Source organism: Salvia miltiorrhiza, chromosome 1, assembly GCF_028751815.1.
Source record: "Salvia miltiorrhiza cultivar Shanhuang (shh) chromosome 1, IMPLAD_Smil_shh, whole genome shotgun sequence".
NCBI classification, from domain to species: domain Eukaryota; kingdom Viridiplantae; phylum Streptophyta; class Magnoliopsida; order Lamiales; family Lamiaceae; genus Salvia; species Salvia miltiorrhiza.
This window is the reverse complement of record NC_080387.1, coordinates 44,786,609-44,799,063: the sequence shown is the minus strand read 5'-3', so window position 1 is coordinate 44,799,063 and position 12,455 is coordinate 44,786,609. Positions and strand designations below refer to the sequence as shown.

Genomic DNA, 12,455 nt, shown 5'->3' with positions numbered 1-12,455 from the left:
GGACGTCAACTTTCCACAAAAGATTCCAGTGACCCTCAGTCCGGTAAGTCTCATCAAGAGTGAGGGAACTAGCAAGTTTATACGCTGATTTTACCGTATAGCAGCCTGTGTCAGAGTAGCTCCAGATCAACCTATCAGCCTGTGCATGAGGAAGCAAAGGAATGCTTAAAATATCTCGGAGCTCAGCAGCACTCACAACCCCTTGCAAAATACCCAAATCCCACTAAAAAATTTATTTTTCATTTTAACACCATTAAACTCACAATAAAGTGTCTGTCTCTACTCATAATTCACTCATTTGACATTTCTTAAAACCTTACTACAAAGTGTCAGCATAGTTTTAGAGGACGGAGAAAATATAATATTATTATAATAAATTTTTTGAGCTTAATATAAATACACACATCTCCTATGTGAACGTCCCATGACCTATAATTAGAGGTTCAATATAATGCTAATTATAGATTTACCAAAATAGGCCAACTGTTGTATTTACTTTGAGTAGGTCTATCAGCCACTTTCGTCATTCTATTTTGTATGATTCTATAATTAGGATTTTTATTTTTTCTAACTATTTGCCAAGTGTGCAAAATATTAGTCTTCAAATTTTCATCCAAGAACTTTTTGAGTTGTCAATTTCAATCAATCTTGGCTGCATCAGTCACTCTCATTTTTATTTCTTTTTGCATCATTTATCTGGTGTAACAAATTCATATGCATTCACATCCAACAGTAACTCGGCTATATATCTGGTTATAGGCATGATGCATAACACAATTATTGTGATAATATGTTAGCCTCTATCAAACCTAAATCTCCAATGCTGACGGAAGTAGACCTTGATCCACAACTTTAATGGCCTCTCATGCGAGGGCTCAAATATACAAAGAATTAGAGCTTCTAAGCCACGTATGACGCCGTAACCTACGATCTTCCAACAACTCTCATACACGTCGTCGGAGGATAACGACACCAACCAAGTCACGCAACGATATCAATCAGCAAAGGTTAGAAATCGAGTATCGGGCATGTACAGGGGTTAGGTCCGGGTCCGTCATGAGGCGAGGGCGAGCTCAGCCCAGGCCAGCGAGGACGCCTTCATCTCCGCTGATATGGATGTGTCGATCCCGTTCTCCAATGTCGAGCACAACTCCCGCATGGTCGCCCTCCGGCTGGAGTTGGGATGGATGCACAGGTTCACCACCTCACATATCACTTTGAGGTCCTCGTATCTGAAATGCTTCAGCTCACGATCAACTACGTACGACATCACATCCGGGAATTCTAGGAACTCCTTCGCCTGCAACGCATAGTCATAGATCCCGTGTTCATATAATCAAGAACATCCTATGATATGTGATTGATGACAAAGTAGAAAAGCCGGTAGCACGTGATCACTCACCCAATCGACTAAGTAGCCTTTCTCTTTGCAATATGGAGGCCTGCCGCTCACAATTTCGAGTAAGAGAATCCCGAACGCATAGATGTTACCCTGGATATCTAGATGACGCCCTTCCAAAGAGCTCGGAAGGATGCAAACCGCGCCTTCATTACTTATCGTGCCTGAGCTCTTCTCCGATCTGGAGATGATTGTCTTCCAGCATTCAAAATCAACAAGCTGCACGAGTTGAGGGAAATGCAATCACACGACTTGATGATTTTTATAGTACAATATGGGTAGGTGAGTAGGCGAGCTTCGTAGCCTCACCTTAGGGGAGAAGTCGTCGGTCAGATAGACCGAACTTGAGTTTAACTCCGATATAGTAAACGGAGGATCAAGTTGCGTGTGGAGATATTTCAACCCCCGAGCAATGCCAATGATAATTTTCATGCGCCGTGTCCAAGAAAACTGGCATCCTTCTCCATCTGCAAAAAGATGATCAAATAGGTTCGTCTAAGCTATTATTGTATTGCAGGACATTGTTTCCCAAAAGTCAAGATAGAGAGAAGGAACTCACAGTGAAGGTGTTCGTGAAGTGTCCCGTTAGATGCATACTCGAACACCAGCATCCTCGTAAATGGACTGCTTTCTCTGCAATAGCCAAGTAGTTTCCCAGTGTTTTGATGATTTAATCTAGCTAAATCAGCCACCTGATCCACGACCACAGTTTGTAGTCGATCAATATCAAAATTATCGGATATTGTTGTTGTAATATCGTGGGATCATTTCATTATTTAAGAAAGACAATACCTCTTTTTGAAAGTAAAGTTCCAGGTAACCTGTCCATTGATCTTCTTTGATACAAAAAGATATCACTGCAATCTCAGGGCCACCTTTCATAGTGCCTTTGTAAACCACACTATCTGGAGACGAACCGATGATGTTGCTGAAATCTTCACAGGCTAACTCGAGTTCTTCTCGGCTATATCTCACGACATCCTTCATCGCTTCAGAATCTGCACATGTAATCGACTTAATTGCAAGAACCAACACTTTGTTTCATAATCATAATTTAAGGCAGAAACTTTCCACAATTTTGGATAGGACCGGATTAGCACACTGAGACGAACCTATGTACATGGTCATGTAATCTTTTGTACTCGAAGACTTTTTCCATGGAATAATGATTGAAGGTCTTCTCTTCCACTTGTGAGCAATAGTAAAAATAGCAACAACAAAGAGCAAACCAATCATGAATCCCGTCACTATTTCAAGAACCAAGATCCACACTGGTTTTGAGTTTTTCGATGGATGTCTTGACGCCCTATCTTCAATAGACCTGTGCTTCGTGTTAATTCCTGCATGGGTTTTATTGGGCGAAGCAGCACCTGCATCCATAATGGAAGTCTGTCGTTAGAGCTGCATTGGTGGAAAATATAACCACTGCTGAGAGTTACTTAAATTTAAAGGCTTTCACATGATTGCACTAAGTTTCGATCCAACAAAAACTCCCATTACATGCTCACATTTCAAGAGTCAATGTATACACGTATTATCACGACTTTAATCCAACTAAAGAAATTTGAAAGCTCTAATCATGTATTTTATGCCTTTTCAGAATAATGTCGCATAAGTTCAGGAATGTACAAAAGCTACGACATTTACCACATTGTGTAGCGGGACGCTGCTTGGGATCTTTATCTTGAAGGCAATTTCCCAGAAAACTTGATCTATTATTAAAAAAAAGAAGAACGTTAGAAACAAAAAGAATGGTAAGGGAATACGTACAATAAACACTATACGGTAATAGACACTAAGTACCTAGGTAGATAGTCCAAGCATCCGGGTACATTTCCAACCAAAAAGTTGTGTGATAAGTCAACCACTCTTAATTGGGAGGCTCCGCAAAACCCCAATTGGCTGGCATTTGAAGCATACCTAAAAGAAGCGTGTGAGAAACGACTTAATGAAATTGTTCTTGGAACGAAAAATGCAGTCATTTAATGGAAGTTTTGAGCAGTACTATTCCTAGTCAAGTAAATGCAGTGCAGACATTATCACGTGCTACGAAATGTTCCGAACATGTTCTTTGATTCAAAATGCAAACATCCACAGAATTTTATTATTGATAGCTGAACCAAATACAACATCTATGAATCCACAAATGTCAAGTAGCTCTTATTGGAGAAACTGACTTTGAACCTAGCAAACGTATTGCTCACTCTTGGTTCAACAAAAATACACAAATCAAATCATATAGTTGAGTCATGTTATTGGGCAGATATTCATATGAAAACAAGATCAGTGATTGGGATCTGCCCCGACTCCCTTTCAGAAATGAAGCACAAGCTAGTATATTTGAGGTTCAATAAAGCTCCGTACTTACATTCCATGCTTAACGGCCGAAAAATCAGAGCCATTAGCAGCAGGGATAGTTCCGAGAAACTTGTTCCTATCAAGCCGAAGTTCCTCAAGGTACCTCAGGGTACCGAGTTCGTAAGGCAATTTTCCAGTCAACACATTGGACTGAAGGTTTCTGCAAAACACAGGGGAAAAACAGGACAACATATAAATCAACAAAGACATACAAAATACATAATGCAACTTCATAACTAACACCAATTTCCCACGGACATTTTTTGGATGCCGGTTAAGTTTCCAATCTCGTGTGGAATTGAACCTGTCAGCTGATTTGACCCCAAATCCAATACCTTGAGGTTCGTCAACAAGCCAATCTCCTTAGGTATTGTACCAATCAACAGATTCCCATGCAAAATTCTGTTCATCAAGAGGGAGACTTAATCAGCATAATCGCCACACCAAAATGATCGACAGGTAGAGAAAACTAATAATGGGATCGAAAGCTTACAACTCTTGCAGGGCAGAAAGCTTGTGAAACTCTGGTGCAAGAAACCCTTTTATAGATGCCTCAGATATATTACTGCGCAGTTACAATCAGCAACTAATACCATTAAACTTCCATTTTACCAGCAATGCAGCATAACCAAACATCATAGCTTATTACAGTACACATACTGAAATCAAAATCTTACATCTTTACGACATGATCTCCGGCTATCGAGCAATAAACGCCAGACCAATAACAAGGATCTGAAACCAGAGGATTCCAATTTGACAATACCAGCAAAGGGTCCTCAAAAATAGCTCTCTTGAAAGAAGTTAACGCTTCAACTGTTAACAAAATCCACGTATCTTTATCAGATAAATCATGCATATAAAAGACTACAGTTAAGGCTTCAGCTCTAGCTACATTCGCTTCATATAAAAGATTTAAAATAATACTAAGACCTTTGCAAGATATATACCAACAGCCCAACAATGGTACAGCAGTTGTGAGCACAGGTACACTTCTTGAAGAGTAGTTCAATCACAAATCAAGATCTGTGGACCCAGACATAAGTCTTGGAAGTTTAAAAATTTACCTTCATTTATGGGAAATGCGAAGCAATCTGCGAAGAAGAGTCCTAAACCGAGCAAAAGAGCTTGAATTGAAGGTAAGGATATCATCTTTCTACCACGCATCGCACACACAGCCCCACCACATTCAAGAACTTGACGAACCCATCTATAACAACAGCAAAAAATTTCAAGAAACCCAAAATATCAAGTAAATAAGGGGAGGAAGAAGAAAAAGATTAGAAAAAGTGCCAAAAAAGAAGCTAAAAGCAGATGAAGAAGTGGGTTTATGAAAGAAGTGAAAGAGGAATATAAAGAATGAGAAACGAACCCAGAATAAGAAAGCGAAGATTCTATCTTTTTTTGCAGTGAAAATGTGAGGAATTAAAGAAACTAAAGAGAGTAAGCTTGATAGCAAATCTTGAATCAAAATCAGTAACAACCGATGAAAGCAAAGGCTACTGGAAAATGAGAATGAAGTTCCACAAATAAGGAAGACTTGGATTCAAAGAGAGGTATTTGGTGTCAGGGAGAAAGAGAGAGAGAAGGAAAATGGAAAATGGATAATTGAACAGAAAATCAAAATTGAGTCCACACGGCTGCAGAAAATGTCTATAGCAGGAAAAAGGAAGAATGTTTTTATGTGAATTTGAGAAGAAAAATAAATGGTATGAAAATGGAAGGAATTTGAATGAAATTTTGTTCTCAGTTCTGAGTGACGCTGAAAGTTGATAACAAACGGACAAACAAGCAGGAAAAATGGGAAGGGGGGTTTAGTGGCGTAATTAGCTTTTGCTTAAGCTAATCATTGTAATTATGGGGATCAACATTCAAAAACAGACTTTGCTCTCACTCTCCAACCTTTTTCCTTTCTTTCTTTTATCATCCATGCATTTTTTTTTTTTTTTTTTTGTGGTTTATCTTTGAATTTATTGAAGTGCCAGTAAAATATATGAACTCCCTCGTGCTCATTTAGTCATTTTCGTATTAATATCGAATTAATAAATTTGTACTCAAACATGAATGTGTATATATATATATATCATATTCTAATTATTATCCATAAATTTTTGAATTTTGAATCTGCACCTAGTTGATTTGGCACTTGGGACTGGTAGCTAATGTGGTAATGTCACATCTCATATTTTCATTGACCCATTGTAAAATTATTTATATTATTTTATCAGAACTATAGCATTTTATGACGAGGTATAGATAAATTAGTCCCCGAAAATTAAGTCAATAATATCCATTATTTAAAATTAATTCCTTCAACGTTGTTATTATATGCAAGATGGTTCGATTTTGCTTTAGTATAAAAATATACTATCACATATATATTCAGAAAAAAAAAAAAAAAGCTTCCAAATCAATTGTTAGATTTATATCTAAAAGACTAAAGTGCATATAATTTGCATTAGACCGTTTGATAGGGTAGGGTTAAGGTCAAACAATAATTATATCTATTTTCAAACTTATATCTAGCGGTATATTTATAATTTTGTTGGGATTTGGATTCGTCCAAGCAATCTTGTCATATTCTTATGCACATTTTTTCTAATTTCATTTTTCCAGATAAATAAGAAGATAATTTAATGAGAAAATTAATTAGTGACAGTTATTTTTGGCATAACCAAAATGTCAGTAGTGGATGACTAGACTTTAGGGTAGGAAAAGCAAGTACTAGTGTACTTCAAACAGCTGTTAACAACGCGATTAGTTGTTAAGTAGGTGCCAAAAAAATCAGGAGCCCCTTAATTATCTCTTTATTGAACTGGGAATTCTAAATCTTCCATTTTAAGTTCACACCAAAAATCAATATATTTACGTTTTTTTCAAGGGATATACTATATAACATATTTCTATTTCAAATTTTGTCTAAAGTTTATTACTATAATTTGTATATTTACAAAGATATAAGGCACAATTTAATATTTTTGTTCATACGTAATCGTGAAAGCCGACTAGAAAATGACAATTACTATTGAATTTGGTTTGGTGTATTTAGTGTTTATCCTATTTGAAAGTGTCTAATGCTCGAGCTTATAGGAGTTGATCATAGACAACAACATGTCAATCTCACTTCTTTTAAGATAATAGGAGACATTTTAGCATTTACTTTCAAATTTTTCAAAACTTCCCCTGGTTTGACGTCTATATATAATTTCAAGAAAATATATTAACATTAAACCGAAAATATGAATATTTTTATTTTTATTTCACCTCTTTAAGATATGGATTATAGGTAATTAAGATGTTGATTATTACACATGTTATTTATAAAAATAATAAAAAAATACACAATGCTGGCAATGTAAATTTAAGGACAGACAATTGGACAGGAAGTGTTGTTTAAACATAAAGGGGTAGGGTCCCAGCACAGTTCTTCCAAGCAAAATAATACAAAAATTCATATTCTTTTTAAGATGATAAACAAATAGAGCCGCTCCTGTCCCACATGTCTGGTATCAATTGGTCTGATTAAATTATATATATATAATTAAAAACTTACAATACAATTGTTGAATGCTGTCTCTGAAACAATAATTAGAAATTAATTCTTTGAAGTTTGAATATATATTATATATATAGGGAGAATTGTCTTTGAAATGACTGTAATAATAAAGTGAATGAGTTAGTCTCGTGTCTCACTTCCATCAAAAACTGATTTGATCTCATTCGTAATTATGATACATATACACAAAATGGTTCAAATGATAAATTTTTGTATATCTATGTAGCATTCCCTTAATTATTGTGATTGAAATAAAACTTAATTTTCGTGGTACGTCAAGTTTGAAGGCGTGGTTTTTGTCCTTCTTAATGCCCTCTGCATGTGCGCTTTTCCTCATTTTGTAAATTCTTTTTGACCCTTTTATGTTTGCCTCATTGTTCCATAGAATATTTATTGTCTTCATATATCATACTTTAATTTTTTGAAGTTATTTCTGGATTTAGTTGAACATCTTCTTTCAAACAATATAATTTATAGAGATAATTCTAAACTATTGAAGTTTGCTATGTAAAAGAGCTATATTACTTATAAATTATTTAATCTCTACTGAAATGTTGGTGCTTAACTTTGAATTCAAATACCAACTCACTATTTTGTAATAGAAGTTTGTTCTATTACAAAATAATATTCGTCAAGCTTCATGTAAGATCAATTCTTGATCGCTTACTACCACTAGTTTTCATTTGTCAAATGCTCTTATAAGAATAATAAATCATAATTAAAAAACCCAAACTTGGAATTGATTAATCCTAATTGGCATGATCAATGCACAAATTCTTTTGCATTCCTTCAAGTATTTCGAATTCTTTTTTTCTTTTCTTTTTTTTTAATATTAAGTATTTCGAATTCTTAATTGGCAAGGTATATGCAAAATATTTATCCACAAATTACCATCACTAATCATATTAATATGTGGTGTGTATTTGCCGACTTATTGTTATTTTTTTAAAAGAGCCGACTTATTATTATTAAGAACCACTTATTACCATTTGCCAAACACAAATTTAAATTGCATGCATATATACGAAAAGGGTTCGACCAACCAATTAATTGAATAATGCGTATGTCTACATATTCTTGTTTTATATATATTGATTTTGGTAAATATATGGGAAAAGATTTTTGGACACCAGGTGTCTTAGACACCTTCATAAAAAATCAGCTTTTTTTTATATGTAATTTGATTGATTTTTTGCTATTTTAGTGATTTGTCTAAAATATTATTTTCAAAAATATATTCAACCGATTTTGTTATTATTTTTTATTTTTATATATTTTTAATATTTTTGTTCCAAGTTCACTAATTTTTTATATAAAATATATAAAAATTGAAAATAATGACAAAATCGGTTGAATATATCTTTGGAAATGATATTTTAGACAAATCACTAAATAACAAAAAATCAATCAAATTAAACGTCAAGCAAAAACCAATTTTCTATGAAGTGTCTAAGACACTTGGTGTCCAAAAATCACTCCCCATACTTTAAATAAAGAGGCATACCTTACTTCCGAAAAATTTGAAGTGGTTGTTATGCTGTCTCATTCATAATTTAACTAATAAATTGAGGACCCAGAAATTAATTTACATGGCCTGCAGATGACGCCATTCTCACACCAATACAATTTTTACTTTTATTTTGCAATTCAGCAACACATTTACACTATATTTTAGGCTAAACAAAGTATTTATGTAAATGATTAAAAAATTTATATGACAAAGAACTAAAAGTGTATCCTACGACTTATTCTTTTGTGTTTGTACTTTTTCTAGTAGGGCCGTTGTAGCAAATGTTAGACGTGAATTTTAAGTGTTTATTCATTTTGTATTTCTTCAATAAAAGAAAAATCTCCATGAAATTTCAACTTCCACCCTAATCTCCTGGTTGATTAGTTTCCAATACACGCAAATTAAGCTAATTAATTTGTGTACGCGTGTATGCAGGTAATTTAACGTTTAGTTTGATCGTAACAAAACTAATTAAGACAATTATCATTGAGGTAATTTTTTTTATGGCGCATTTACTTCGATGAAAAAGAAAATAAAATATTATTTTCACAATTTTCCATTGTTTTCACATATTTATTATGATCGAAAATTTTCTTCGGACATAATGAAATATTTTATCAATCAATTCTTTTTCACTCATTTTCTCTCCAATATTGAATAATATTATCTTTGGATAGTGGTGTGAAAATATTTTTTAATATTTTAATAAACATATGATAAAAAATGAAGAAAAATATAATATTTTCTCATCTTTTTTATTCATCATTTTTCAATGAAAATTTTACAATCAAAGTAAACGCCCGAAAATTTTACAATCAGGGCGTGCTCTCTTTGGTTAATAAATTTATCATGAAAAAAATGAGAAATAACAAAAAGTTATCCATTCAAATGCCTCCTTTCTTTTATCTCATTTCCTACAAAAGAGAACCTTTTTTTTTTTTTTTTTGAGGAAAATAAAAGAGAACTTCATCATTTCTCATTCATTCTTTTCACTCCAAGAAGGAATAATATTATCCCTCTATTTTTTGTGATAATTATCCCTCCTTGAAGTGAAAAGGAGGGATGAGAAATGGTGAAATTTTCTTTTGTAGGAAATAAAGAAAAAGATATGATGCTTTTAAACTGAGAATTTTTTATTATTTTTTAATTTTTTATGATAAATTTATCAACCAAATAGAACATTTTCACAAAGTAAACACACCCTTAGACGAAAATCAAAGTCATATTAATTCCCATTAGCTGTTATAATGTTCAGAAATCAAGATGAAAAGTCCAACCTTTAAATCATACTATTCTGAGAACTAGGCAGCGCATCAGCCATTCTATGAGCCGATTTTTTTATTTTTTTTTTCTGAATTAAAATTATATAAGAGATATCTAAATATAATCAAATAAACAATCTACACTACCCACACAAATGAGAATGCTATCCACATAAAAGTGGAAAAACTACACCGCTCGCAAATAGGGGTGTGTATTCGATTATATGGTTCAGTTTTTGCTAAAATCAAACCAAACCATATTTTTGTTCGATTTGAAAAAAAAAACGAACTAAACCGAGTTAACCGAAATTTTTATAATTAAAACCGAACCGAACCGAAAATCGAATTAATCCAAAAAAAACCCGAACAAAATCGAAAATTAAAAAAAAAATTAAAAATTCCGAAAAAATCGAAATAAAACTATAAACATTTAAAAAATAGTAGAAGTTAGATATTATAAAATTATAATTAAAATATTATATTATATACATATATTACAAATATAATTCGATTTTTCGATTTTGTTCGGTTTTAAAAAATCCGAATCGAACCGAAAAATCCAAAAAATCGAACCATATTTAAAAATTTAGGTTTGGATCAGTTCGGTTTCGAATTTTTTGCTCACCCCTACTCGCAAGTGGGATTCATTCCAAGACCTCTCACGAAGGAGAGTTTTTTGGTGCCTCAACTATGCACTTGAGCTAGGCTTCATTAACTTTAATGACGGATTGATAAATCCTAATTGTAGATCATTATATCTTCATTAATTTCTAATTGACTAGCAATTAAGTACTATTATTTAAAATCAATAATTAACTATAAGTGCGGACATCCACACCAAAATTTTCGTCTTCATGATTATATGATGGATACTAGTATTATATACTCCTTCCGTTCCACTTCAATAGACTCATTTCTTTTGGACATGAAGATTAAGAAAACTTACTTTTTAATAGGAAAGTAGTAGAAAATTAAGTGGTGTGGTCCACACCAATTAATTACACTTTTTTTTACTCAAAATGAAAAACGAGCCTATTAGAGTGGGACATCTCAAAAAGAAAAACGAGCCTATTGGAGTGGGACGGAGGGAGTATTTGCAATTATGAACGTTATAGATGTCCCTTGAACTTTAGAGGGGTGTTTATTTTGCATAATTGAAAAAAATATATGATTGAGTATTTTTATTTTTATATAGGATTTCTTCAATCGCACAGCTCTTTCAATGGAATGAGAATCAAACAAAATTAGTTTAAATGATATAAATAATCAAGAATTTAAAATATCTCAAAGTTTCAATTTATCAAAGTAAATAAGAGATTAGAGCACTCCCAGCAGAAATCCTAAAATTATGCTCCTATATTCCTCCATAAAGCTTCCCTATTTAATTTTAGGATCTCGATTTTATAAATGCATACACCAGATCTCCTATTTAATTTCTACATAAAAACAATAATTATGTGTGGGCCCTACTAATTTTAAGCTTAAAATAAATTTAGGGTGGGTGTAAATTTAAGATTGAATTTAGGTAGGTGTAAAAATTTTTGTGGGCCTAATCTAATTTAGGGGATCTGCTGGATGCATTTATTATCTCATTTTCAATTGTTTTAGCCTAAATTTAGAGTTAGTGATGCATTTAGGTGATCTGCTGAGAGTGCTCTTAGTCTTACTATTTTATCTATCAAGGCTAATTCTTAAATGCCCCTACTATACTTACGTCAACTGGTCATAAATTTGGAGCATAAACTCGCTTTAAATAGAGATAATATCTGCTTTGTCATTTTTAACATGATCAGGGTAATGTTTTTTCGGGTATATTCAATCTTTAGGATTCAGCACAGCTCTTTCAATGGAATGAGAATCAAACAAAATTAGTTTAAATTATATAAATAATCAAGAATTTAAAATATCTCAAAGTTTCAATTTATCAAAGTAAATAAGAGATTAGTCTTACTATTTTATCGCTAATTCTTAAATGCCCCTACTATACTTACGTCAACTGGTCATAAATTTGGAGCATAAACTCGCTTTAAATAGAGATAATATCTGCTTTGTCATTTTTAACATGATCAGTGTAATGTTTTTTCGGGTATATTCAATCTTTAGGATTCAATCTATATACTGCTTTCTTCCTCCAATTGTTTTGTATTTTTTAAAATTATCATGGGTTATCATGGAGAATATATATATAATAAGAATATATATCATATTCTACGTGGTATCATATAATCTGCATTTCAATTTTCTTTAATTCTCATTCATTCTTATCCTTTTTCAGATCTCTTATTAATCTCCACCTCTAATCAAACTCCAACCATTAAAAAAAGTATATAAATATTTATATATACATTGATATTATAAATATAATTTTTT

At 32.8% G+C, this 12,455-nt stretch overlaps 1 protein-coding gene across 2 annotated transcripts; it reads right to left on the bottom strand.

The window, feature by feature from the left end:
* Positions 1 to 648: 648 nt before the first annotated feature.
* On the bottom strand, positions 649 to 5,644 carry LOC130985468 (probable LRR receptor-like serine/threonine-protein kinase At1g63430). 2 transcript variants are annotated; one of them, XM_057908458.1, is made up of 14 exons: positions 5,130 to 5,618; positions 4,825 to 4,967; positions 4,435 to 4,573; positions 4,251 to 4,322; positions 4,016 to 4,159; positions 3,768 to 3,917; positions 3,203 to 3,319; positions 3,047 to 3,111; positions 2,512 to 2,769; positions 2,192 to 2,397; positions 1,959 to 2,091; positions 1,709 to 1,866; positions 1,403 to 1,618; positions 649 to 1,300 (listed from the first exon to the last, which is right to left on the bottom strand). In XM_057908458.1, exons 2-14 carry the CDS (start codon positions 4,922 to 4,924, stop codon positions 1,055 to 1,057), a joined length of 2,004 nt encoding a protein of 667 aa, XP_057764441.1. In that variant the 5' UTR covers positions 4,925 to 4,967; positions 5,130 to 5,618; the 3' UTR covers positions 649 to 1,054. The 2 variants fall into 2 exon arrangements, with proteins under 2 accessions (XP_057764441.1, XP_057764449.1); XM_057908466.1 differs by having other exon boundaries at positions 4,825 to 5,644.
* Positions 5,645 to 12,455: the final 6,811 nt, after the last annotated feature.

Bases quoted from the DNA above. Each gene is read 5' to 3' on its own strand.
- LOC130985468 (XM_057908466.1), bottom strand. From the start codon at position 4,924: ATGCGTGGTAGAAAGATGATATCCTTACCTTCAATTCAAGCTCTTTTG. The intron at 2,770-3,046 runs GTAAATGTCGTA...TTATGGATGCAG, and splicing joins GCGTCCCGCTACACAATGTG to GTGCTGCTTCGCCCAATAAA. The intron at 1,301-1,402 runs GTGAGTGATCAC...TATGCGTTGCAG, and splicing joins AAGGCTACTTAGTCGATTGG to GCGAAGGAGTTCCTAGAATT.